The sequence below is a fragment of the Chiroxiphia lanceolata genome, chromosome 1 (assembly GCF_009829145.1).
Source record: "Chiroxiphia lanceolata isolate bChiLan1 chromosome 1, bChiLan1.pri, whole genome shotgun sequence".
Classification (NCBI taxonomy): domain Eukaryota; kingdom Metazoa; phylum Chordata; class Aves; order Passeriformes; family Pipridae; genus Chiroxiphia; species Chiroxiphia lanceolata.
Genome location: NC_045637.1, coordinates 123,886,482 through 123,914,436, shown reverse-complemented (window position 1 = coordinate 123,914,436; position 27,955 = coordinate 123,886,482). Strand labels below are relative to the sequence as shown.

At 39.6% G+C, this 27,955-nt stretch overlaps 1 protein-coding gene across 2 annotated transcripts; it reads left to right on the top strand.

The window, feature by feature from the left end:
• Positions 1 to 297: 297 nt before the first annotated feature.
• Positions 298 to 27,955, top strand: SP4 (Sp4 transcription factor). 2 transcript variants are annotated; one of them, XM_032691190.1, is made up of 6 exons: positions 298 to 384; positions 2,078 to 2,178; positions 2,676 to 4,224; positions 22,839 to 23,067; positions 23,284 to 23,483; positions 24,572 to 27,955. In XM_032691190.1, exons 2-6 carry the CDS (start codon positions 2,098 to 2,100, stop codon positions 24,817 to 24,819), a joined length of 2,307 nt encoding a protein of 768 aa, XP_032547081.1. In that variant the 5' UTR covers positions 298 to 384; positions 2,078 to 2,097; the 3' UTR covers positions 24,820 to 27,955. The 2 variants fall into 2 exon arrangements, with proteins under 2 accessions (XP_032547081.1, XP_032547072.1); XM_032691181.1 differs by lacking the exon at positions 298 to 384 and adding an exon at positions 950 to 1,404.

The window sequence follows — 27,955 nt, the reverse complement described above, 5'->3', positions numbered from 1 at the left end:
CCATGGACAGCCTGGACCACCAGAGGCTGCTGGGGACTGACTCCCGCTCTGTAGATGAGGCGAGGCTGAGGGCTGCGGGTTGACCCCGGCTGACCTGACCTGACCCGACCTGACCTGACCTGACCTGACCCGGCCCGGCCCGACCCCTCTCCCCGAGCCCAGCCCAGCCCAGCCCGGTCGTGCCCGGCCCCGCTCCCCTGCCCGCCTCCCGTCGGCGGCACCTGCCGGACACGGCGCCCGCGCGCCCCCGCTGCGCATGCGCCGCCGCCACAGCCGGCCCCCACCCCCCCCGCCAGAACTACGTATCCCGGCGTGCCGCGCGCGCCGGCCTCAGCAACCGCGCCAATGGGGAGGGAAGAGGCAGCTCCCGCCCCCACACAGCAGGTGTGGAAGCGATCCCCGGTCCGCCCTTCCCCCTCCCACCTCTGAGCCAGCGCGCAGGCAGAGGCCTGGCTCGGGAGTCTGTTACAAAGGAATAGCTCGGTGGGGGAGGGAATAGGCCCCGGCTTCCATATGGAAGCCGTAGGGGCGTCTCCTCCCCGCTCCCTGGGCGGCCAGAGGGAATGGCGGGGGGAAGGGTGGCCGCGCCTCAGGGGAAGCGGCAGTTCGGGGGCTTCCCGCGCGCTGTCAGTTACGAGCGCGCGAGGCGGGCGGGCGCCCTCGGGTTGGCCAGCGGCCGCGCGCAGCCCCGCCCGCCCCCTCGCCGGATTCGCTGGCGGCCGGGGCGCGCGCGCCGTCAATCAGCGGCTCGATCCGCGGCGGGACCCGGGACCGAGGACCCGGTGTGGCTCCGCCCCGCCGCGGCCCAGGCCCCGCCCTCTTCCCGCCTCTCCCTCCGCCCGGCGCTGTCAAGATAGCGGCGCGAGGGCGGGAGCCGCGGCCGCCCCCGCGGAGCGCGCGCGCCCCGGCGGCCACGCCCCTCCCGCGCGGCGCGGACGGCAGAGCACCGGGAGGAGGAGGAGGAGGAGGAGGAGGAGGAGGAGGGGGCCGCCGCCGAGGGCTCTGGGTTGCGTCCCGCCCCCGCCCCGCCCCTCGTGCCTGCGGCGTGGGGAGCCGGGCTGAGGAGGAGCGGGGCGGCCGAGGGGCCGGCGGCTGGGCTCGGTTTCCTGCTCAGTGGGCGTCGTTGGGGCCCCGGCGGGCCCCGCCCCCGCCCGCCCCCCCCAGCCCGCGACTGTCACTCAAGGCGGCGGGCTGAGGCCGGCGGCGGCGGCGGGCGGAGAGAAAGGCAGCTACGCCACAGCCCAGCGGCGGCCATTCGTGGAAAAATAGGCCGTCCCGCTCCTCCCAGCTCCCGGCTGCGACCGGCCTTCTCCCCGCTACCCCCACCCCACCCTCCGCCTCCTCCTCCTCCTTCTCCTCCCCCCTAGAGCGGCGCCTCAGCGGGGCATTAATGCGGGATGAGCGGTATGTAACCCCCTCCCTCTCTCCCTCCTGTGCACACCCCTCCCTCCCTCCGCTCCTCCCTCCACCCTTCATCGCCCCTCTATCCCGCCCTCCCGGGTTCCCCCTTTTCTTCCCTGCTTCTCCCCCTTCTTACCCCGTTCTCCTCTCGCTGCCCCTCCACCCATCCGTGCTGCTTCCTCTTATGCCCCCTTTCTTCTCTTCCTCTCCTGCCTACCCCTCCGGCTTGCCTCCTCCGTACCTCCCTCCTCCATTCCCCCTTTCTTCGCGAACCCTCCCTCCTGTGCACATCCCTCCCTCCTTCATTCCTCTTTTCCTCCCTCTTTCCCTCCCATGCACAACCCTCCTCCTGCCCCCTAAAGCATCGGCGGCCACTCAGTGGCCGTCGATGCTTTAGGGGGCAGGAGGAGGAGGAGGGTTGTGGGTGGTTTTTTCCTGCTGTCTCTGGGAGAGGAAACCAAACCTCCCCTTTTTGGGTGTTAACTCTCCAGCCCCCATGGGTTGGGTTTCAAACCACGTTTCTTAGGACTCGTTCTTTTGTAATAATGATTTTTACTGTTGTTTTTATGAAGAAGCAAAGGCGACGAGCTGGGAACCGAAAAGGATATGATCGTAGCTTTTGTTGTTGTATAAATGAAGGTGAATAATTAACCTGTTACACTTGATATTTTTGCAGATCAAAAGAAGGAGGAAACTATGCCCACAGAGGGAGAGAAATCTCCCGAGGCAGAGAATAACAACAATAATAATAAAAAAGGGAAAACTGGAGGCTCACAGGTAAAGAACACACATCCGAATAGGGAAGTGCCCAAACTATTAGCATTTAAAATGAAATGTTCATCTAAAAGCGTTTCCTGCTCAGGGCATCTTTCTCTGGGTTGGATGAAATAGTTGGTTGGGTGCAATGTTTTTACTGCCTGGACATGTTTATTTGATTGCATTTTGCAGCGATCAGCTGCTTTACATGTAATAGAAACATTTTTAAATTTTTTTCTCTATTTTAGAGAGGAAAAAAGACTGAATTGAGGATGCAGTTGAGGTCCTGGCTGTCACATGTTCATTGATAATTAAGGACTTTTAAGGACTTTATGTTTAAGTATTACTTACAGCAATTTGTAGTTCCTTGTTCAGAGCTGTATTGTTGGTCTCCATGCAGAAGCACTTTTTTTTTTTTTTTTTTTTTTGCTTCCTGTGCAAACCTTAATGCTCACTTCTTCTGGTGGTTCATACTCAGGCTCTTCTGAATCTATTCTGTTTTCTCTCTTTATGGACAGGATTCTCAGCCTTCACCTCTTGCTTTGCTAGCAGCCACTTGCAGCAAAATAGGAACTCCTGGTGAGAATCAAGGAACTGGACAGCAGCAGATTATTATAGACCCAAATCAAGGTTTGGTGCAGCTTCAGAATCAGCCACAGCAGTTGGAATTGGTAACAACTCAGCTTGCTGGAAACGCTTGGCAGCTTGTTGCTGCTGCGCCTTCTGCTTCAAAAGAAAATAATGTTACTCAACAAGGATCTTCTGTTGCCTCAAGTGCAGCAAGTCCCTCCAGCAGTAACAATGGAAGTGCATCTCCTTCAAAAACTAAATCAGGCAATTCTTCTTCAACAACCCCTGGACAGTTCCAAGTCATTCAAGTACAAAATCCAAGCGGTAGTGTCCAATACCAAGTGATCCCACAGATTCAGGCAACAGAAGGTCAAATCAATCCATCTAATGCTACTGGTCTACAAGACATACAGGGTCAAATTCAGCTTATTCCTGCAGGGAATAATCAAGCTATCCTTACAACTGCAAACAGGACAGCTTCGGGGAACGTTATTGCTCAAAACCTAGCAAATCAGACAGTTCCAGTCCAAATTAGGCCTGGTGTTTCCATACCACTGCAACTGCAAACTATTCCTGGTACTCAGGCGCAAGTTGTAACAACCTTACCTATAAACATTGGTGGAGTAACCCTGGCGTTGCCTGTGATTAACAATATTGCCACTGGAGGAAGTTCAGGGCAAGTTGGCCAGTCTACTGAGAGCGGAGTTTCCAATGGAAATCAGCTAGCGTCTACACCTGTCACTTCTGCCTCTGGTACTACCATGCCAGAGTCTCCTTCTTCATCTTCCACCGCTACGACCACTGCCTCAACGTCTCTGACTAGCAGTGACACACTGGTAAGCTCTGCAGAAACAGGCCAATACACAAGCACAGCAGGCAGCAGCTCAGAGCAGGCAACTGAAGAAGCTCAAACGAGCGCTACAGACTCCGAAGCCCAGAACTCCAGTCAGCTTCAGTCCAATGGACTGCAGAGCGTGCAGGATCAGTCAGGTTCCCTTCAGCAGGTCCAAATCGTCGGTCAGCCTATTCTGCAGCAGATACAGATCCAGCAGCCTCAACAGCAGATTATTCAGGCCATTCCTCCACAGTCATTTCAGCTCCAGTCAGGGCAGACTATACAGACCATCCAGCAGCAGCCTTTGCAGAACGTTCAGCTGCAGGCAGTGAGCCCAACTCAGGTGCTCATCAGGGCTCCAACTTTAACGCCATCAGGACAGATCAGCTGGCAAACTGTGCAGGTTCAGAATCTGCAAAGCCTTTCAAACCTTCAAGTTCAAAATGCTGGGTTACCCCAACAACTAACCATTACCCCTGTGTCTTCAAGTGGTGGCACAACCATTGCCCAGATTGCTCCGGTGGCTGTTGCTGGTACCCCCATCACTCTGAACGCTGCACAACTTGCTTCAGTACCTAATCTTCAAACAGTAAGTGTTGCCAACCTGAGTGCTGCAGGTGTTCAAGTTCAAGGAGTTCCTGTTACCATTACCAGCGTTGCAGGTGAGTGGTCTGACAAAGTTTTGGGTTTGTTTTGGGCTTTTTGTTTTGTTTGTAGTGAATGGTTGTGTTTTTGTGGGGTATTTTTACTATTGCAAGAATGCTTTTAAATTAACGCGCTTTTTTCCAGAATTTTTTGTAAGAAACATTAAACTCTTAACTGTGAGGAAATACCTTGCACTTACCACTAAAATTCAGATTTTGAAATATCTGAAATTTTTGCTAAACATTGAGCTATTATTACCAGTTGTGTCAATTGAAATGGAACTGTTTGCATTTAATAAACTATACTGAAATGATTCTGTCCTCCATCTTACTAAAGACGTGTAGACTCCAAAGGCAAACATGAGACTTTACTGTTAGAGCTTTGAAATGTTTGAAAAACAATAAGAAAAAGCTTTTTCCAACCAAGCAGTATTCCTAATCTCTGTATGAGGGATGTAGAATGAGAAAAGTGACAATATGCAAACTGGGATACCTTGTGTCCTGGCATGCTTTTGTATGGAACTACTCATTGCATGCTGCACTAGCTCATAAAGTTGTTCCCTTAAAAGTTTGAATTCTGCAAAGAAATTGAATGGAATAAGGTGTACTCATGCACAGCATAATTTGCGTGACTGGTCTTTTAAATAAAAATAAAAACAGCTGATAACTGTACCTCAGTACTTGCTGATGAACTTTTGATAAGTAGTATGAAATGCCTGTTTGGTTATGCTGGTTTAATAGCTGGGAAAGGAGCTCTTAAAAGGCTCTAGGCTGGATAACTAAGCTTAGTTCTACGGTAAGTTCTGTGCAAGGTCTCTGCAGTCTCCCACAAGGGCAACTCTATGTAAAATTTGCCAACTTTTAATGTTTCAGATAAAACTTGATTTAGGTAGAGGTTCTCTTTGCCAGCTTGATAACTGCTTACATAAGCTTGGGTTTGTCATACAAGTCTTCTATTGTAGTTACAGAAAACTGTTGTCTTAACAACAATCTGACTATAGGCACAGCTTTTTAGTATAAAACTGTAAGAAAAAAACCTCATGTTTAACTACTGTCCAGTCTGCATAAGCAAACGTTAGTATCATATTGACTCTTAAACTGTTTGGTTTTTTATAATCATATGTTAAGATGAGAAATGTTTAACTGGGCAAAGGATTGTGGTCTTTAATTGAAATATTTTTGAGGAGACTGTACATTGTTTGATAATAAGAAATTTGCCATTGGGAGAATTTCATCTGCTACGGTATTTTTGGCACTCAATGGCATGTTGAAATACTAAGAGCTGAGTTAGATGCGCTAAACCTGGCTTATTTAAGGAGTGCCACAGGAGTTAATCTGGGTAACCAGAATTAAAATCTTGACCTTGTGTTTAGTAATGGTTCAAAGAGAAGTTTTGGTTAGCAGGAGCTGACCAGCTGCTACATCTTGCAATCCTATGTGCCTTGGAATATTTTTTTCCTTGATGGAAAGGTGCTGCTTGACCACTGTTATTAGCCAATAGTCTCTAGTTTGGTAGGGGACTCTTCATAGGAAGCCTGCTATGGGAACAGCCTGGATTTGGAGGTGCAGGAAGAACCTTTCTGAATGCAGGTTTTTTCCCTGCTTACTAATCATGTCCAACTGTTTACTACACACTAGCAGGTATTAGTGGAAGAGGTTCTGAGTCTCATCCCTCTTGGTTTTAATGGACCTTACCTCTACTCAAATATGATGCCTTTTGGAAAATAAAGGGATTGAGATTTGTAACTGAGGATGAAAGAAGGAGAACGAGTCACAAATACGGTCCTGGACAAGCCAAGCCTTAGTCATACAGTGTTTGTATGTTAACTAGACTTAAGCTTTGTGACCAGTGAATTCCTCTCCACCCTCTCCCACCTTGCTCCAGGTAGGCCTTATGCTTGTTTTTGTAGCACTTCTAATTTTATGCTGGCAGCAGTGAATCATAAAATGGTTTGGATTGAAATGGACCTTTAAAGGTCATGTAGTTCAGCCCCTCTGCAGTGATCACGGACATCTTCAACTAGATCAGGTTGCTCAGAGTCCCGTCCAACCTGACCTTGAATGTTTTCCAGGACTGGGGCATCCACCACCTCTCTGGGCAACCTGTTCTAATATTTTGCCACCCTCACTGTAGAAAACCTGACATGCTCTTGTAAAAAGTTCCTCTCCAACTCTCTTGTAGACTCTTTAGGTACTAGAAGGTGCTCTAAGGTCTCCCTGAAGCCGCCCGCCTTTTCTCCAGACTGAACAACTCCATTTCTGTCAGCCTTTCTTCTTAGAAGAGGTGCTCCGCCCTTACAATCATCTTCTGACCTTTTCTCCTTTACCTAGTCAATAAGGTATTATTTCTCCCCCCAAGACATGAGGTTTTGGAGAAAGAACAAGCTTTGTGAATGCAAGAGATTAGTTATAATTGCCTTCTCGTATTTGTCTCTGCTTCTATCTTGTGTAACTTCCTGATGCTACACCCTGGGAATGAGAGACATAGTAGCATGGAAAGGAAAGTGAAGAGCATGATGTGCTCTTAATGCTATATTAAGATTTCAATGAAACAATGGTTATGAAATAGAATATTACAAATATGCTACGATCTAAACTTTGCTTATCACTTAAAAAGAGTAAGCTGACTTAGTGCTGTTAACTTCCTCAGATTTGCTGTTTTTTATTTGAAATGCTTTTTGTTATTATTGTTACAGGAAACCTTTTGAAAAAATAAACAGCTCAGTTACCTCAGTATCTGCAGAGTGGTATTTCCATTCTTTTCTGCAGTACCTGAGCTTGCCAGTATGAAGTGTCTTGAAAATAAGTTGAATTCTCCAGAAGCAGATAATTCGCTACAAATGAGCAGTAGGTGTTAGAAATTAGCTATATGGAGGATGTCCAGAAAGTATTAGGAAGAAGACTAAGTGAAGGACTCATCCCAACACTGATTCAGGTCCTCTAACTTTGTTAGGGAAAAAAAGTTACTTTGTCCTTCAGTGAAACCCCTTTGATCAAGCCACATGAGTTTCTAGGAAAAAACCTAAAAGTCGCAATAAATATTTTTTTCTCGTAGTTGTGTCATATTCCTGTTCCATGAACAGTGGTTTTCCTAGTTATTTCCACAGTGAGGTGATTTAGGTACTTTTATATATGTGTGTATATATATATATATAGCTTTTCAGTAGTAAATTAAATAGTAAAGCAAAAAAATTCTTAATTTAAAATTATAATAGAAAATATTAAACTATAGAACAATTTTGAAAAATGGGGGGGGATTGTTGTGGTTTTTGTTGATTTGTTGTTGTTGTTGTCTGTTTGGTTTTTTGTTTTGTCAAATGGACTCTGAATTCCAAAACAGAAAAATTTCACATTGGGGAAAAAAAAAATATTAAAATCTTCTAGTAAATATTGTATTTTGGTCTGCTTTTTATAACCTTTGTTACTAAAAGTCTACTGTAAACATATGTGTGTTTGGAGGTTTTTTGTTGTGTTTTTCAGTTAAAAGTTCAAACACTGATCTTGGTAAGTATCATACTTCGGGTTATATGTTCCATGTTGTCAAAAAGCAGGGCAAAGCAGAGAAGTTCTCGCATCCTTTCATTTTCTGGCCTGAGGGAAAACTCCTTCAATATCAGTGATGCAGAGGAAAGTGGCTTTTTAATGTGAGAATGACTGAACACTGACACGGGTCGCCCAGAGAAGTTGTGGACTCTTCGTCTTTGGAGATATTTAAAAGCTGTCTGGACATGGTCCTGGACAACTTTCTGTAGGTGGCCCTGCTTGAGCAGGGTAGTGGGACCAGATGCCTTCCAGAGGTCCCTTACAGTCTACACCATTCTGTGATTCTGTGAAATTTAGTTAAGATGTACAAAGTGTCAGTCAAATGAGTAATTAACTGTACAGAAGAAAGCTGGATGAGAAGAAAAAAACTAAGTTTATGAGTCTTATAACCAGATATTTAAACCATTATTTAATTAAGAGCTAATCAAACAAAAGACTACATAAAAGCAACTGTGTTTACTTGAACCTGCAGGGATCTACAAATACCTGCTTTGCTGTGAGATCAGTACCTGTCATGGCCTTTAGAAAGCTAGTTCTGTACAAAGTAAACTTCATTTCTTCTGTGCTGTGTGAATTGTTGTTGTTTTATACATGGTTCCCTGTGGAAGGGGGTAGCCTGGAATGTTATAGTTGGTGGCCTTCTGAATTTAGGCTCTATGAGCTTGGGGACAGGCAAGTACTGCACAGTGCCCTTGCCCCTTTTCAGAGCTCCTGCTGTGAGAGTTGCAGATGCAAAGGATTCCTATACCCGGCCCCCATCCCCTTCTTAATATAAGGTATCTTTTGCCTTTTTAAAGTTTATTTTCAGGCCCTTCCAACTGTCCAGATGTGTTAATTAACAATATAAGTGACTGTGTGAAAGGACCTTATTTTAGTACTAGATGACTCTAAAAAAAATATACAGTTCATAACCTTGTTTCCTTTTGGTGGGCTAAATTATTTTGGTTGTTTTGTTGGCTTTAAGTTTTTTTGTCCCTTAGAATAATTCCCTGTTTCTTATGTGGAAAAAATAGTAGATCAAACTCCTATCTACCTTAATTATAGAGCTTGAAGTAATTTTGTTACATGGTAATGGAGGTATTTGTCCCCTGCAGAAGTGAATGAGATGCTCTTGTTTTAAAATAGTGAAAAATATTACTTGTCTTTTATGTATACTTGTTCCAAGCTTTTTTACTTGCTTTAGGCAACAGTCACCAGATTCCATCATCTTGCAAAACAAGTTCAAGCCATTTTCTTTAAGATGAGTGGTGACATGGCCTGAATTATGGGGAATTTGGAGTTTGTTGGCCAAAATAACCTGAAGCAATGAGTTCTGTTCAGTGGAACAGTCTATTGCCTAGGACTACTACAACTGGCTAGTTTTAAGTCTTTTGCAAGGATGTGCTGTGGACTCCAAAACAGTTATTAATGACAATGAAATCCAATGCCAAGTGTTCTTATTAGAGTGCTTTAAAAATGTAATAAGCCTTGCCCTTCTGTTTCATACTCTATAGTAATGTGAGTTACTAAGGCATTTCTCTCTTTGACCATTTGCTTTCACTGCATTTGGTAGTTATGCAATTTATCAGTACCTTGAGGTCTCCTGATTTCTTGTGCCTTTTCCCATTTGTCTGCATCTAGCTCCAGCCTGTCTTCAAGGTTTTCTCTTCCCTTTCTGTCTTTATTAACTCTTCTTTTGTGACAATCTCTTGTTTTAGGACTTGCTGTTCAAAAACTGAAGACATTGTTTAAATATTGCTATCATTCTGGGTCAAAGTTTGCAGAGAAGTTCAAAACATTCTACCAAATTCTTTAAATAGGAATAAAATTCATAAGATGAAATTATGTCACTCAGGAATAGTGACTGGGAAAAGGGAAACATCACATCTGTTTTTAAAAAGGTAAAAAGGAGACCCTTGAAAACTACTAACCAGTAAGCCTCATATGTGTCTGGTAAGATCATGGAACACACCTGCAAAGGATGTCAAGGCATATGAGTGACAGAGGAGAATTAGACACAACCAATATGTTGTCCCAAATCTTCATCAGACATGTCTTTGCAGAAGGTAAATCATGCCTGACTAAACTGGTGGCCTTTTATGACAGAGTGACCGCATTAGTAGGTAAAGGAAAAGCAGCTGATTATCATCTACTTCACCTACCATGACTTATATAAGGACTTCAACATAGTCCTTCACAGTAGTCTTGGAGAGATACGGGTTTTATGGATGAACTATTTGATGGATAAGGAAATGGCTGGATGGCCACATTCAAGAGTTGCCATCAATGGTTCCATCTCCAAATGGAGATCAGTAGTCAGTGATGTCCCTCAGGGGACCAATACTGGTCAATACTTTGTTAATAACATTGTGGGGTCAAGTGCACCCTCAGCAAGTTGGCAGATTGCACCAAAATGAGTGGTGCAGTTGATGTGCTTGAGGGAAGGGATGCCATACAGAGGGACCTTGACAGGCTTGAGAAGTGGGCCAGTGTGAATCTCATGTACTTCAGCAAGGCTGAATGAAAGGTCCTGCAACTGGGATGGGGCAATCTCCGATGTCAGTATAGGTTGGGTGGTGGACTTAGGGACTGAGAACACCTCTGAGGAGAAAGGCTTGGGCATATTGGCAGATGAAAAATTGGATATGTGCTGCCAATGTACATTTGCAGCCCAGAAAGCCAATTGTATGCTGGGCTGCATAAAAAGAAATAAGAACAGCAGTTCAAGGGATGTGATTCTCCCCCTCTTTACTTCTCTTTTGAGACCCCATCTGTAGTACTGTGTCCAGGGATGGGATCCCCAGTAGAAGACAGACATGGATCTGTTAGACCAGGTCTGGGGGGGATTGGGGGGCGTGAAAATGAAGAGAGCTGGAACACATCTTGTACGAAGACAGGCTGAGAGAGTGGGAGTTGTTCAAACTGGTAAAGAGAAGACTGGGGAGAACTTATTGCAGTCCTTCAATATACAAAGGGAGCTTGTAAGGAAGACAGACTTTTTAACAAGGCTGCCTGTAGTCACAGCACAAGGTACAGCTGTTTTAAGCTGAAAAATGGGAGGTTTAGATTGGATGTAATGAGAAGAAATTTTTTACTATGAGGGTGGTGAGACACTGGAACAGATTTCCCAGAAAGGTTGTGGATATCTCATCGCTAGAAGTGTTCAAGGTGAGGTTAGCTGGGTCTTTGAGCAACCTGATTTAGTTGATGATGTCCCTGCCTATGGCACGGACATTGGAACTGAGTGATCTTTAAAGGTCTCTTGTGACTCAAACCATTCTATGATTCCAGGATGTAAGAATCAAAGGTATTTTTGACCCTGCCTCATGCTGACTGCAGGTGATGCATACAAGAACAGTGCTCAGATACTCTTCCTGCCATTCAGTGATCTGCAGCTCTGGCCTTCCTGAGCCAGAAGTGGGATATTTGTTTTGAAATATATTTAATAGTCCTTGATGGATTTATTTTTAAGCACTCAATACTTGTCTGGAATATATTGTGTTCTAGTTGTTGCATAAGACACATTTCTATTTAATGTTCTCAGACTCTGTATTATGAAAACTTAAAATATCTTACTCATCTTCATACCATCACAGTCTATTATTCTCTACCAAATATGCTAGATTTTGAGGGAGGGGAAGGTGTTTAGTGTGAAGTTAGAATATTACAGTTACGTTGTTGAATGAAAGAAAATGCATTTTTGTGGTATGTATCCTGTGGGTCTCCTTGCTCATGTTAATGTTATAGTGAATATGTATGGAAACAGAAGTTAGCAAGTGGTGTAGCTAAGCAAGGAGGGATGCCTGTAGGTGGTAAGAAGGTGAAAAGGGTTTGAAATAGCCACATTATGTACAAGTAAACTGGCAAATATAAACTCTAAGTGTGGAAGTCAAAAGAGCTGAAGGAAAGGGGTTGGATGATTTATTTTTTTTCCCCAAATAACATCCAGTGTTTCCCTGGATGTTCATTGGCAAGCAGGATGCAGCAAATACCTTGAAAGAAACAAGCTTCAAGCTGTGGAATCTGCAGTAAAAAGATAAGTACAAAGAACTGAGCTATATTCAAAAAAAAAAAAAAAAGAAAAGAAAAACCAACCAAAAAAAATGGAATCTTTCTTTGTTTTTTACTTCACAGTGTGTGACTTGGCATTCTGAGAGTGTAGATGGGAGGAGTATAGAAACGTAGCATACTTTTTCCAAAGTCATGAAAGGTCACAACTGTTCTTGAGCTGAGAATTGTTGCAGAACCATAGTGTTCTAAATATTATAGTACTGGCATCCTTTTTAAATGCTTCAAAATAATTACAGGAGAAGCATTTAGTCTTCTAATGACAAAATTGCTTTGGTTATGAGGTTTTCTTAAACTGAAATCAAAAATAGTGGCAGAAATAGTTTAACAACAGACTATGCTGGTGAAAACAAACATTTTGCTTGGTGATGGTAGCATAAAAATAAGTGTCAGTATACAAGTCCTGAACTTGATGCCTAAAGAATGCTGTTCAGCTGAATTGACAACGGAGAATAACTTGGTAAAAGCACCTCAGTAAAACAAGTCTTTTCTGCCTGACCAGTGAGTAGTAAGGCATAATGTCATCATTATTTCTAAAATAAACTGGGAAGGGGAAGCATTTCAAGTACCAGCTTTGCTCATAAATGCCAGGTAAAATAGGTTCATAATGAAATATTTCTATGCTATAAACTTCAAGAATAAAATGTAAGTTTTAAATTCTTCAGAGAAGATTGTTACTAAAGTTGTATTTCCATACTTATAAGAATGTTTCATCAATACAGATACACTGTCTGAGAACATTGGGTTTTACCATCCCCTGCCTCACTCCCTGTTGTCAGAAGTCTGAGCATATAGAGCAGGAAATTAATTGGCTGAGCTTCTTTGTTCATAAAATTTCAAGCAAGTAAACTGAGTGATATGGCACATCTTCATCAGCCTGTTAGTATTTTTTTCTTTTTTTAAACGGTGCTTAGATCTTCACTAAGCCAGTCTTCTTGTTCTTCCATTACCACCTGGCATGAGGGAAAGACAAGAAGATGTTAAAAATCTGATTTCAATAGCTTCCTCACTGTAACTTAAATTATAGAGTACTAAGCTTCATATGATTTTGGTGTTGGTAGATGAAATAAATCAATTCTTACTGGATTAATATATTAAAAACCTTTAATGGCAATGGTGATTATTGAAAAAATCTAACTATATATGAATGGCATGTTGTGTTCTAAGGAGAATATTAATTTCAAGTATAAACAGTGTTATTATTGGGGGTTACCCTGTGCAGAGCCAGGAGTTGAACTCAGTGCTGCTTGTGGGTCCTTTCCAACTCAGGATATTCTATGATTATTGAAGATCAATTATGTTTTTCAGTGGTCAATGATTTTTAATGAATAATTTAGTTAATAAATGTTGCTTGAATTATATGCTATAGCATAGTAGCTTTGGAACTAGTTGGGACTGCATTACAAAATGTAATTTTTATAATGAATGTTTTCCCCTTGTCATGACATTTTCACCAAAGCAGTAGTTCTGGACATCTGTAGTCTCTTGAGAAATGTAGCATCTGAGCACATGCTTAGTTTAGTTTGGGGTATGTTATATAGTTATATTGATTTCTGTATGCATCAGTTCTTAAGAATGGAGTTTCCACTGATGTTTAATACTACTGAGAGTTGATAACAGTCGTATACCTTGATCAGCTGGTCATCGGAAAAACATTTTACTCCAACATGCATATTTAATCTTCATAGATTACCAGTCGAGTAGAAAGTTGTTGTGAAGAGAAAACTACCAATTAATATCCTTCTGCCAAAAAAAAACTTGGGATACATGTTAGGTCCAAGTCTGGCTTTCCTTAATTATAGTTTCAAGTGATGTGACCGCTTTTCCCTTGAGAAAAATACTGATGTTGAAGAAATATGGGCCTTTATTGTCGTGTTTCTTTGTTCATCAGAAAATAATTGACAAAAACATGAAGCTTTTAAGTTTGTTCTCAACCAAAAAAGAAGACTAGGTATATAGTTTTATAGGGTTAACAGTGTTACAGAAGATGTCAGAACTTCTAAGGGTTTGAATCTTAGAGTTTTACATACCTCTTCTTTTGTGATTCTGTAATATGTAGTTTTGTTGGTCCTTGCCTAGTGAAGGCTTTAACAAAGTTTCAGGTTTTACATCTTTAATAAAATCAGTTAAATAAATTAGTCTTAATATTGATTAACCTATGTACCCATAGGCTGTTAATAAAACCAAGGCTTGTATCTTATGTTTAGTCTTACCATATAAGATCTTTGAAAATATTTTATGAATCTTGTTTTATTCCTTATAATAACTTCTAATCACTTTGCCATTATTTTTCGTTCTGAATAAATTATCAACTGCTATACAATTTAAACTAATTTTAAAGTCATCAATCTTCCTGTCTGTTTAAATGATTTTCTGTTTTTCATGTATGTATGTACCTGTTAACTAATCCCTCCTGTACATAGAGATATATTTACTCTTATCTTGATCAACATAACATTTCATATAGCCAAAATGTTTATTTCAAGGTCATTCATGAACCTTCTAGTCAAGTGTAAAACATGTAAGCTAGCTATACTATAGTCAAAAATCCTGTAAAACCCAACCAAAAACCTCCTCATCACAACCCCCAAAATCCAAAGAGAATACTGGCAACTTAGCATATGTATTTTTTTTTATGTCAACCTACTTCTGTCCTTTCAAGATTCAGCTATTACTGTTTCATGGTAATACTCAGAAATTGAATGGAAATGCAAAAAAACCACACTTTCTGAGATCAGTATTTATGTTTCCATATGGCAGAAGTGTGTAAGATAGGCTTTTGTTGGGGGGGGAGATGATGGGGGGGGTGTTCTGTTTTGTTTTGTTTCAGTTCATCAGGTACTGAGGTCCTCTAGTCAGACTGTGGAGACTGACAGTCAGGAAGTTTCTTTCTGGTCCTATCCCTGTTTAAGAGTTAGGGGGAAGACTTGAAGGAAAGAAATGTGCCGCATTCTGTTGTGGCTATAAGCTGTAGAATAATCTGAGAGTTGGGGCAAGGTGATGGGGCAGAGGGAGATGTTCCATAAAAGTAAACCTAAAAACCTCAATTTCTTAGATCTGCCACTAGTTTCCACGTGTCTCTGACACTTTGCAGCTCAGTTGGTACTTGGATTTTCAGTTATCTGTTCCTCTAAGGTTCAGTACAAGGGGAACTACTAGTGTTCTTCTGCAGAGAAGTGTTCTTGAACAGTCATCCTAAATATGGTTCTTTTTGACTATTTACTCAGTGATGATAAAAATCAAGGGGTTTTTGGAAGAGTCTCTTGCCTTTAGTATAACAAGTTATTTTTCTGATTCCACCTCCTTCTTTAGAATACCTAATAAATTGACCATAGTTTCTTTCCATTTGAAGTCACAGTATCCGAAACAACCAGAGATACTGCCTTCTTTAACTGAAGCCACCACTTGGTTGTTGAAGACTAAATTTTGCGAAACTGTAGCTCTGTGGTTGATTTTTATGTTGGTTTTGTATAGGTCTTTCTGTGTTGTATTTGTGGTAGCTCTTTCCTGTGTTTAATAAAGTAATAAAAAGGAAACTTGTTTTTAGTTGAATGGAAGATACTACCTGAAAACTTCTTTTCTGTCTCAAAGTACTAAAGTGACCTCAGGTTGTCCTACAGCACTTTGGTAAAGCCTTACATTTTTGAAAAGTCATTAAACTTTGTGAAACTTTTTGGGCATTGGTTTGATTATTGGTAACACAAAAGATTATTGCACTAAAGGAAACAGACTTTATTTTTTTAGGATGCTTAAACTCCTCAAAGTTTTTATTGCCTTAAATTTCATGCTTTTAAGTGGTATTTTTAACAGAAATCAAGTTCAGTTATGATGCCGTTCAGTAATATTTTACCACACTGAGGCATAGGAAGCTTTTGAAGAAGAAGATAACAAGTTCTTACAAATCTTGTCAAAGTTTGCCACAGGCATAAGATAGAAACTTGCTGCAGTGCCCCGTAGGAGTAGAAAAGACACATGTCTAGTTGACACTGCAGTTTGCACTGGAAACTTCCTGCTTGTAGTAGCATCTAGACACAATGCTGTGATTTGCAATGACTTTAATTTCTTGCAGTAGTTGGGTGAATCCAGTTCTTCTCTCTACGACAAACTGATCTTCTCTACAGAACATGTGGGTCCCTTGCATCAATGCTCGCACAGTTTCTGTTTTGAGGAATTCTTCCTTTGTCCCGTATTGTTTCTTCATAAATCGTTATAAACTACTGCTCTAGAAGAGAGAGACAAATTGTCGCATACGGCGTCATCTTCTGTGTAAATACTGAAACTCACTGTTGTTTTCACGTATATTTAATTTTAAAAGATGATTTGCACTTCTTTTTTCAGCATGAAATCTCCTTCCTAGTAGTTGGGGTTTTCTTTCGAAAAAATGGATCTCTAACTATAAACTATTGCCACAGACTTTTAAAAAATGTTAGAATCTTGGTTATATCTTAGTAAAAGTGTTATTTTATTACATTATATAGACATATATTATAAATGTATTTTACTACAAATAAATATATAAAATATATAGTTATTATCTGTATGTCTTTGTGAATAAAGAATATTAAAGTAAAAGGTGTTTTCAAGCTGACTATACCTGGTGTTTGCAGGGCAAGGGGACATAAGAAACTTCTTTTTCTCCATTGCTTTGCATCAGTAAGTTGTTAATGGGTGAGTTGCTGCATCAGCTCTGATGCCAGTAGAGCTTTGGAACTCTGCAGACCATCATTAACTTTAGTTAGCTGTCCTGCAGTAATAGGCATTGAATTTTGAATGTTAACTGCAACCTTCTCGGTGCTTTTTAGGATATGCAGTTGAACAAATTTTTGGTTTTGCAACATTAGCCACTGTGGCTCTAGGTACATTTTGCAAAGTGTGTCTCAGATTTTACAGTACGGTGCACCCGACTTAGATAAGTCTGTCATTAATGCTGTCCTCTTCGAACTGCTGAATGTTGGTTGCACAACAGCAACAGGAAATCTATCAAATTGTTCTGAGGAACTAAGTAGTAGAACCTGAAAGTGTCCTTTTCCTAGTCTTGAGTTTCACTTATTTCCAAGATCCATTTTTCTAATGCTTGATTCCCCTGATTTATGTAGATCATTAAAGTTAAGTCCTTTTCTTCCCCTTCTGCCCAATTTGCCTCAGAGAGTAGCTTTTCATGCTTGCTACTTCAGGTGAACAAGAATAGGAGTGCAGGTGCAGTGTGTAGTAAAGGGAAACTTGTCTGGGGATGGATGGCCAAGCCTAATAACCACGATCATCAGCAGTCATTCACTCTGTAGGAAGGTACTTCTTAGGTACCATGCATTAGCTTCCTTTAGTCATCCAGGTGCTGTTATTGGAGTTACTATTTTGAAAATCAGTTTTTAACTCAAAATGTGATTGAGATATATGTCTGTGTGTATACATTATTTGACTTTATAGTAGTTACTTAAAGTTGTTCTGTTTTCTTGTATGAATGTGTTACAAACTCGTGTATGGGAAAGTATATGTGAGTTGTAACTGCTAAGATGCAGTTTTACTGCAAAACTGGAAAGCTGGGTAGGTGATGCTGAAGAATAAAGGATTTGTAATCCTTTAATTGATAATCCTGTGTCTTGCACTAATAAGTAATGCATTTACTTAATGCCTTAAATGGGAAAGACTAGTGACTAAAGTCATGCAGGTTCTTCTGTTTGAGAAGCTTAAAATCTAGAACATTAATTACATTCATTCATAATCATATATGTAATATTGCAATAAGTGAGAGTCTCATTGCACTTGATTTGCAAAGTAAATACCATATCAGGTTTCCTTGCTGTCTGCATTTTGTCCTGTGGTCAAATAAATGATTACTATCCAAAAGAAAGAGAGAACTTAGACCTGAGAGAAAATGAAATGCAGTGGAGTAGTTGGTGTCAGTGTTATTTTGTATCAATGTTATTTTATAACATTTTGTTGTAACTTTATGTCCCTACAGAAGGTACAATAAAGGTCAGTCATACACAAGTTCAGCGATGATTTTGTTAATCAAAAATATTTCACAACTTCAGAAAATCATTATTAAAGAGACCATGGGAACTTGAGAAAAACTTTTTACCTTCCAAAAGCAGGTGTAAATGTACAGTGACTGCTTTGACAACTCATATAGAATAATAGAGATAAACTGAAGTGTGGCTTGGTTCCCTCATATAGTGATTTGTTTAGACCTCTTTCTGAAACCTGCTGAAACTTGAGAGCTCTTGTTACTGAAAGGTTTGATTATGAATGGTGAAATGTAGTGATATCAGGTCTTGTGGTTTAAAGTATATTGGGAAGAAGCAATGCCAAGTAATCTCATGATTGTGGTAGAATTTCTAGAAGGCTTTAAATGGTATTTTAATGCTATTAGTTGATAGGTCTTTTTTCTCCATCTAGAAAGTGTCAGGAGATCATTCTATTCCTGTTATCTCAACCACCTGTTTTTAGAAGAAGCAGGCTTGTTTGTTGGGGTTTTTTCCAAATAAAAAGCTAATTTATACCTAGATCCTCTCAACTGAGAAATCCTCATTTTTATAAACATTTAGATGTTGCCCTGATTTAATTTAGTAGGCTGCTTAGAAACTCATATCAGTAGTTAAGTTTTCTCAGTATCTTTCTCTGGTAGGCTTGATTTAAGAAATAATGAAATGCTTTTATCTTCCCTTAATAAGTACAAATGATGTAAAAGTTAAAGCCCTTAGTGATCCATAGTGGATAGTACATTGTTTTAAAAAATCCAAATCCCATACAACTCAAGTCTACAGCAGGTTTACTTTGAGATTTAGGGCACGTTCTGTCAGTTGTTTTGTGAAAATTTTCTGATTTTTCTTTAGGAGAAAAGATGTTTTCAAGTGGTCTAAAATACATTCATTTTATTTTCAAGATTCTTTGTTCTTGTTGTTTATGTTTAACAGCTTTAAAATGAGAAAGATAAATTTCTATCCTGTAGATCACTAGCATGCTAGCTTGTTGGGATGCTCTCCCAGAAGTTCAAAACAAAAATTAAGTCTAGGAATTACATTATTGAGCTTCCCGGTGTTTTCTGATAACTATGTAAATCTCTGATAAAAAATATTTATTGTATGTGTGTGCTGCCTTCAGTTACTCTTTTATATCAAAAATTAGGTTTGCTTATTGAATATTGTGGTGTGGTTCTTTAAATAAGGCAATTTGTATGATATTTTCAGAGTTTCAGAATGTTCTGTTCTGAATTTAGTAAGTGGAATCCAAGGGAAGGGATTTTAAAATAGCAACTCCATGAGATTAATTTAAAGAAGAAAAATCAACATTTGCATTAAAAGTGTTATAGCTAGTTAATCCCATCTAAAGAGCAGTCATCTAATTACTGTTTAACTGAAAACATATGGATAATGTAATTTTCTGCCTGAGCAACCTTATTTGGCATTTTCTCTTATGTATTTTTATTATCACCTTTACAGTTACTGTGAAGAATTTCTACTCAGATGTTTAATATTAATATTATGTTTAATAAATAGATTAAGGTTGTAGCTCAGTAGTGTGTATCCTATATTCCAAGATACACCTGGTCTCCTCACATGGGGGAAGGAAAGTTCAGAACTGATAAAGTGTGTTTCAGCAGTGGTACTTGATATTCTGAAGAAGTTGGTCATTTCATGACCAGCTTCCACTTCAGAGTTGGTTCATATCTATCAGCACAGTATGTTTGGTTTTTAAAAATGCTGAACAGGCTTCCCTATAAATGTGGATTGGTCAGATCCAGCAAGAGTTATGTGCTGGACATTGAGCACTAGTCATTGGGTGAGAAAAGGAGTCATCATCCTCAGGGTTCAAGTGCCTCAATTCACACCTTGCTTGAAAAGCCTTGGTTTGGCAGCCCAGGGAAAAGTTGCATTGAAACTTTAATATCAATTCAAGAAAATTAGAAAGAAAGAGAAAATGAAGAGAGAATTATCCCTTTCAGCTGAGTTCTGGCCAGAGGCTGGTTAGGTTACAGGACTTTTTTGCTCAAAGAGGACTTTGTGACATAGTTGGAGTCATCCCTCTAACAGACTGTAACAATGAAGGATAATTCTTAATAATGTACTTGAAAATGTGACTAGTAGTAAAAAAAGAATAAAAGGCTGCAGTAGGTGTGGCCATAATGTCTGTTACATCTTTAACTTTTGTCATGACCATTCACAGACTCATCATTTGTAGTGCTGCTCTGTGAAGTAAAGGAGTTTGCATCTTGGGTATGTTTAGCAGTGAGCAGATTGTACTCTGGGAAAGATTACAAGATGAGCAAGCTCTTCCTTTTCATTTACCTTTGGCTCACCAAAAAGTGCAGCTGGTTTTCAATGCAAGCAATCACATTATCATATAAGATAAGCATTAGATATAAGAAAAATAAATTATTGGCCTTTTTTTGACTCTGGCAACTTATAACACGTGGTCAGCATTTCAACAGCTTAACAGCCTGACAGGGAGTTGCCCCTGAACCTCTCACTTTCTTTGGAAGCTCTTGTGTCCTTTTCTGCCAGTGTTAGACTAAAGTACTAGATATTACTATTTGCACTTATATTATGATGTTCTCCTTACCCTATCATATGCTCCCTGAAGGATTCTCATGACTGCTTTTCTTTCCCATTAGACTATGGAAAATAAATTTATTTCCAGTACATTGCTATTCTGTAAAGAGTTTGTTCTGTCATAGACATGTGGGGACTCTGCACTCAAGATTAGGCCTGTAATTATTTTTCCTCTGCTGCAAATACCAGCCTTCTTTTAGAATTTTTTTTTGTTTTACTATCTATCTGTCCTACAGCAAGTGGGATTCAAACATTATCTCTTGTGGGTTTGTCCTTGTTCTTTTCAGAGAACTCAAAACACTCAGCATCTGTCAATATTTGTGGCCTGCTTAAGAAAACAAGGAATTCATGTGTATTTATATCTAGGCATATCAGATGCAACTTCCAGACATAAACCAAGGGAGATAACTGGGAAAATTTGGTCAGTGCTTCTGGTGAAAATAACCTCGTACTGACCTAGGCAAAAGACAGATTTACTCTATTTCTTGTAGCCAACAGTGGCCTGTTAGAGGACAAGTCAGGTCACTTTGGGAGGTTCTCTGTATATCATGTTCTTCAGTCCTAAACTACCTGCATCTGTGTGGTGGTGGCAGGTGGTTGTGTTAGATTTCACCTATGGCTGTTAGCACCACGTCACACAAGGTAGCCTGTCCAGGCATCTATTGCTCCTCAGCAATCATGTGAACAAAGTAGTCATTGTCCTGTGCTGGGTTGTATCTGAACTCGCTCAGTAGCTGGGCAGTTTAGACTTCAGAGAGAGTGTTCTTCCCAGTCCCCAGTGATGGTGTCTGTTATGGATGCTTGAGAAGTAAGTCAAAGTAACCATTACAATCTCTCTGAATCATGTTACCTCCAAGGGATTTCTGAGTTTTAAACGAAGACTTCCAAGTCTTAAAATATAGTAGTCTGTCCTAAGGAATTCTGGTTGCCCATTACACTCTCTCAATAAGGAGGTATTAGGTATTATTTCCTTTTGCATTTGAATGAAGGCACTGAATTTTTAAAAATGGCAGCATCTAATTATATTTTCTCCCATTCCCATTACTAGCAGGACTAGCATTGTGTTGTCATATTGCAGCTGGAAGTCATATATCTGTGTCAGATTTATTTTATCATATTATTTTCTTAGACTGTATAGTACTAATTTTTAAAGCAAACATAATACTACTCTGTTGCTCAAGAAACTACATTTCTTACCTATATCGGAATACTCTATTTTGCTTTAATATCAAGACAGTAATCCTGATTTCCTTTGATCAAGAAAGCCAATGAGATAAATGGACTTAGGCAATGAAGCTGAATTCTTCATTCATCAAGTCAATCTTAGAATTCCATTTGATCACTTCCCTGGGGAGCCTGTTCTGGTGACCATCCACCCTCTCAGTGAAGAACCTTTTCTTAATGTCCAACCTGAACTTCCCCTGGTGCAGCTTCAAGCCATTCCCTCGTGTCCTAACACTGGTCACCAGAGAGAGGAGATCAGCACCTGCCCCTCCACTGCCCCCCTTGAGGAAGGTGCAGACTGTGTGGATGTCACCCCTCAGCCTTCTCTTCTTCAAGCTGAACAAACCGAGACTTCAGCCACTCCTTGTAAGTCTCGCCCTCGAGGCCTTTCACCATCTTGGTCGCCCTGCTCTGGACACACTCTAATAGTTTGATGTTCTTCTTATATAAAGGCACCCAAAACAGCACACAGTGCTCGAGGTGGGGTCACATCAGTGCAGTGTAGAGCAAGACAGTCACTTCCCTCGATTGGCTCACTGTGCTGTGCTGGATGCACCTCTGGATATGGCTGGCCATTTTGCCTGCCAGGGCACACTGCTGACTCATACACAGCTTGCCATCAACCCCAGATCTCTTTCCATGGGGCTGCTCTCCAGCTTCTTGTCCACCCATTTGTACATATAACCAGAATTACCCTCCCAGGTGGAGAATCCTGCAAAACAACAATCCCAAGAAAGCTCTGGTATGTTAGCTTGTTCAAGTCTAGTCCTACAATGTTTCTTTTTCTTTGTGAAAGTTCCTTTATGGCTCAATGTTGATTCAGGACAGATTGTTAGAGAAGTGACAATTCTGTCAGTGCCATAAAGCAACTCTTAAAATTAGCTAATTGTAGTTTTCTGAATGCAGATATGTTTTCAAAGGTTATTACAGACACATTAATTGGCAATTGATTGAACAATATTTCTCCATAAGATTTTGTTTAATTTATCTCAACTTTTGAGAAAAAAACTATTGTTAAACTAGTTAACGTTTCTTAGTTGATAATTTGCAGTCTTGCGCTGTTCTAATAACAAATTATGTTAAACAGGGCTATCTAAGATAGCACATAGGTACTCTGGTAGTGCTTCAGGAAAATGGCTGGTTTTAACACTTGGTTTATGGCTTCCCTTAACATTAGGTGGATTTTTGTTCTACAAAATGCAGGATGTTTACTGGTGCATTTCACTTATCAAAATGACTAATAAAAGGTGCAAACACTTTATTTTACAGGTCAACAGCAAGGACAGGATGGAGTAAAAGTACAGCAAGCCACAATAGCTCCTGTTACTGTAGCAGTAGGTGGCATTGCTAATGCAGCAATTGGTGCTGTTAGTCCTGATCAGATAACACAAGTGCAGCTGCAACAAGCTCAACAAGCTTCTGACCAGGAAGTGCAGCCTGGCAAGAGACTGAGAAGAGTTGCCTGTTCATGTCCTAATTGCAGAGAGGGAGAAGGAAGGTAAATGTAAATTTTATCAGTATATATTTTAGCATCTTATCACAGCTTGCCTCATTTAAGCGTGAGATTTTTAATGCTTTCTATTAGAAAGTACGTTTGTGGGGGGTTTTTTAGACAGGGGATTATCATTGTCTCTATTAGCATGAAATGTTTTTCCTAATAGCTCATAGTATTTTTAAATATAACTACTTACCTGTTTAAATATGATCTTTTTAGAGGCAGCAATGAGCCAGGAAAAAAGAAACAACATATCTGCCATATTGAAGGATGTGGAAAAGTTTATGGCAAGACGTCTCATCTTCGAGCACATCTGCGCTGGCATACTGGTGAAAGACCATTTATATGCAACTGGATTTTTTGTGGCAAGCGATTTACAAGGAGTGATGAGTTACAAAGACACAGAAGAACCCACACAGGTTGGTCAGCCCTCTCTTGTATGCATAGTACGGCAAGTCTGAGTCATAGTGGCCATGGTAAAACATTGGTATCAAAGTTCTCACTTCTTAGGTTATCTGAAAACTACTCTTAAATGTAAGTAAAGTAACTTTAAAATGAGGAAGTGGTAGATTTCAGTTTTTGTCAATTCAAGCTGACTATGAAATCGTACAAATTAAATGGGATCTGTTTCAACTGTTCTTCTCTATTTGGGCTAGAGAAAGATGATCACTTCATCACAGATAGCTTATGTACATTAACTAATGCCTGATCTAAATTTAACAAGTTTAGGTTGGCCATGTAGGACTGGTTATGGACCAGGGTCATTATTTCCTCACTTAGGCTAGCTCAATCTTTAAGAAATTTGTTAACCTAGTCCATACATTAGATTTGGTCTTCTTAGGAAGTTTCTTGGAAGTTTCAAGTGGGAGCTGATAAAACAAGTTCTCTTAACAGTTCAGATTGGAAAAGTGGACCTTTTAGAAGCTGAGAATTTTATCAACCTTCATATTTCTAGCCCCAGGAGGGCATCCCCCTCCCTGTCCCTCCTTCGCCAGCTTACAGCACCCAATGTTGTGGTAATTTTATCTGAACACTGGTAGGACCTTTTAGTATGTTGAATTTGTCTCTCTTGATGTAGATTTCATACATCCTCATGAAGCATTGGGATTCATGTTTCCAAATTCCCTTCCCATCCCTGTAATCTAAATAACAAAAGTATTCTTAAAAAATGCTACGAAGTCATTCTTTGAGGGCTTTCACTTCCCTCACTCTGTTAGGTTTCTGGAAGTTTATGAAAATCCTCTGGTGACCTGAGATTCAGAGTTCTCACCAGATAATCACAGCATAGCAAATAATTGTTGAGAACATTTTAGTCGTGAAGAGTAGATTGCCAAAAGCCTGTGACTAAACAGAACACACCTGGGAATGAGTCAGGTAGAAAAGAAAACGTTGTATCCTTTTAAAGACACTTCAAATGTTGAATAGAATAGGGTCACATTCAAATGATCAATCAGTGTTCAGTGCTCTCATTCAGTAACATTTTGGTTTTGTTCTTCTTTTAAAAAAGGTGAAAAGAGATTTGAGTGCCCAGAATGTTCTAAAAGGTTTATGCGAAGTGACCATCTCTCGAAACATGTCAAAACTCATCAGAACAAGAAGGGTGGTGGAACAGCCCTTGCTATCGTTACCTCAGGAGAACTGGACTCTTCAGTTACTGAGGTTCTTGGATCTCCAAGAATTGTCACTGTTGCTGCCATTTCTCAAGATTCAAACCCAGCAACCCCTAACGTTTCAACAAACATGGAAGAATTCTGAAAGGATCGTTTATATGGACACCTAGTGCTGCACTTAAGTTTACATACCTTTCAGGATATGGAAGTGGGCTGGTAAAGTGGATTACAGAGCAGGAAATAATTTTTTCAGTCACGACTTCTGTAACTGTTCCAGATTGAAGGGTCAGCATGGAAAGTGTACACCGGTGCAACAAGACAAAAATTTCAAAGATACAAACACCGCAAATTGATGACTGGATAACCAGATCGAGGAATAATATTTCCATACTGTACTTTTTTAGTTATATGTCTGTATATTCTGTAACGATTTTAAGTGAACTTTACCCCCCTATTTTAGCACTGTATGTTAATGTGTTTATAAAATCAGATAGTATCAATGTAAAACAGGGTGGACCTCAACTAGGATTAATACCATTTGATGAAGGTACTTTATTTTTAACATAAATTTGTAATATTTTCGTGAGAGCGTCCTTTTCCCATAAGGCATAGCAAAACTGAGTACAGGATGAACAATAGTGGATATATTTTAGGCTTTTGTTAGGCTTTTGCTCAGTCCATACAACACATAAGTTAATTTTGGCCATCTTTTCTCAAGTTTTGGAACTACTCTAGAAGCAGTTGGACGATGCATGCTGTGAAGTGGTTCTGAGGTGGACCTCAGACTAATTTTGACCACTACATTATAGTAGTGTGCATAAATGACAATCAGTGTTTTCATTACTCTCTTTGTGTAGAGAGCTAAGGTTATGTAGAATTAGTGTATACAGTAGGAAAGATAAAACCATAGAAAGATATTAACATAAGATTTTACAAAAGTAATGTTATCTTTATGTAGAATGAAAAAAATTGTGTCAATTTTTGGTAATTCATTTCATTATATATGTCACTGCCTATGACAAGGAGGTTGGAACTAGATGATCTTTAAAGTCCCTTCCAATGCAAATCACTCTATGGTTCTATGATTCTGTATTTTAAAACATCTGTGGCCCATCTCTAACTCATAGGTAACCTGAATCTTAAAAACTCAATTTTAGGTATTTAAATGTTTTAATCTTGTTAGAATTCATGGAAATTAATCAGACAATTGAGTGTTGTAGCTCATTCTCCAGCAACTCATCTCTGTAAATACTAGTTTATTATGTTGTGGCTAATGTGCTGAGTTCTTTGTGCTTTGACTTAATAGCCAAAGAAAAAATGGTCACATTTTAACCAAAAAAAAAAAAAGTAAACATTTTCTCTCTTTTCCCCTAAATATTACTATTTTCAAGGATAATATGTGGGCTGGTAATAAATATCTGTTACCTATCAACTCATATTGAGCCTCCAACTACAAAACAAACTGGGAAAAGATAAATATTTTGCAACATGAATTTTGGTTTCAAAGGCTTGGTTACATTTTCAAATGTGACAGTGAATATAGAGGAAATTGAAAAAAAACCATAACATCAAAACCCGCCTTTTCTATGTGAAAACCGCAGTACATACAAGGAGTAAAGATGGCCAAATATTTCATACTCAAGATTCTTAATTAGTTCCCATGGCATAAATGTAACCTTTTACATCTAAAGTCATTTGTTAATGAATTCTCATGACCAGTTTTTAAAGAAATTTATACACCAAAATATTTTTTACGTAACTAAAGGAAGTACAGTGCAAGAGGGATAAGATGGGGTTTTTTCCCGTGCAAATTACGAAAGGAAGAATGTGTGTGGTAGCTGTTGGTTTGCAAGACATAACAGATACCCTGTGCGTTCCCTCAAAATGTATACTTCTCATCTGAACACTTTATCAGTCTTGTGGTGTTTTCTGTATTTTTGAAGCAAAAGAAATACCAATCATTGTTTACACTGTGTACACTTTAGGCCAGCCCTTTGTAGCAAAATACTAAGCTGAGGGTATTTTATACTTTCAGTTTACATAAAAAGCTTTGAGATAAAAGAAAAGCAATTTTACACTGTGGTTATAAATTTCAAGTTTCTTAAAGCTTTTTTAGACTTGTAACAGAGTCTTTAAATTTTAGTTGGGTTTTGTACATTATTTTGTATATTTTATTTAAAGTACTCTTAACTGATGTATCTGGATTTAAAACATCAGAATCAATTAGGTGTTACATTTAATACAGATGAACATTAGGTAGTATTAACTGTTAATTTTATTATATAGGAAATAAAACATCAAATATATATTTTATCATTATGCTTCACAATCAGTGCTCTACATTTCTTTATGCAAAGAAGAACTTTCCTAATATTAATACCATGTTTCCTAAAAGTTAACAGTTTTTGTAAACTGAAGTTACAAGCATTCTGCACAACCATTTCATATGTTGCATATGAATTTATTCCATGCATACTTATGTATGCATAGAGGAAACTGAAGTAATTTTCAGTCTGCAATGAATCCCTATTATAGATGTATCCAAATCTAAATCTGGTTGGCTTCATAGCATCCCAGGTACATTAACTTGTGTTAGCAGGTGCACATTTTACCACTGGAATTAGAAACATTTTGACAGTCTGTTCTGCATACCATTCTGAATCCACTTTTCTGTCTTAAAAGGATCGTAAATTTCAATGTCCTTTATTTGACTCAGTGGGATATAGCTGTTGTAAGTAATAGGGCACAGATGTGCAGTAGTATCTTGTTTAATGGCATTTCACTGTTCATTCCCTTTGCCACCATTAAAAATTTTGCTTTATTGTAATTATCAGTGCAAAGTGTATTTACCATGGTAGAACTCCAGTGTTAGAATAGTTTTTTTCTTACAATATACTTTCTTTGGTTAGGTTTGTGTATGTGTTGCCGATTACATTAGCAATTGGTGTTAAGTCATTATTTATCACCTTCTTTCATGAGAGCAGTAATAAAAGTGTGTAATCTAGGAGAAAAAGTTAATTTGTCAAAGTTAAGTAAGCATGATGTTTAGGTCCTATTTTTCAATTTTATAACTGTTTTATTGTAACAATATTTGTATTTAAGTCTTCATTTTAATGCCTTGTGGTGTTTTTTTATGCATGTCACTGAATTGTCATCCCGCAAGAATTGATGTGCAGCATAGGGTATTAAATCTACATAATGATTTTGAAACAGAAAAATAGTTGATGGTAAAAATGTAAATGTTTTGCAAAAATTCCTTATAAAAAAAAGTTTTGTAGTAA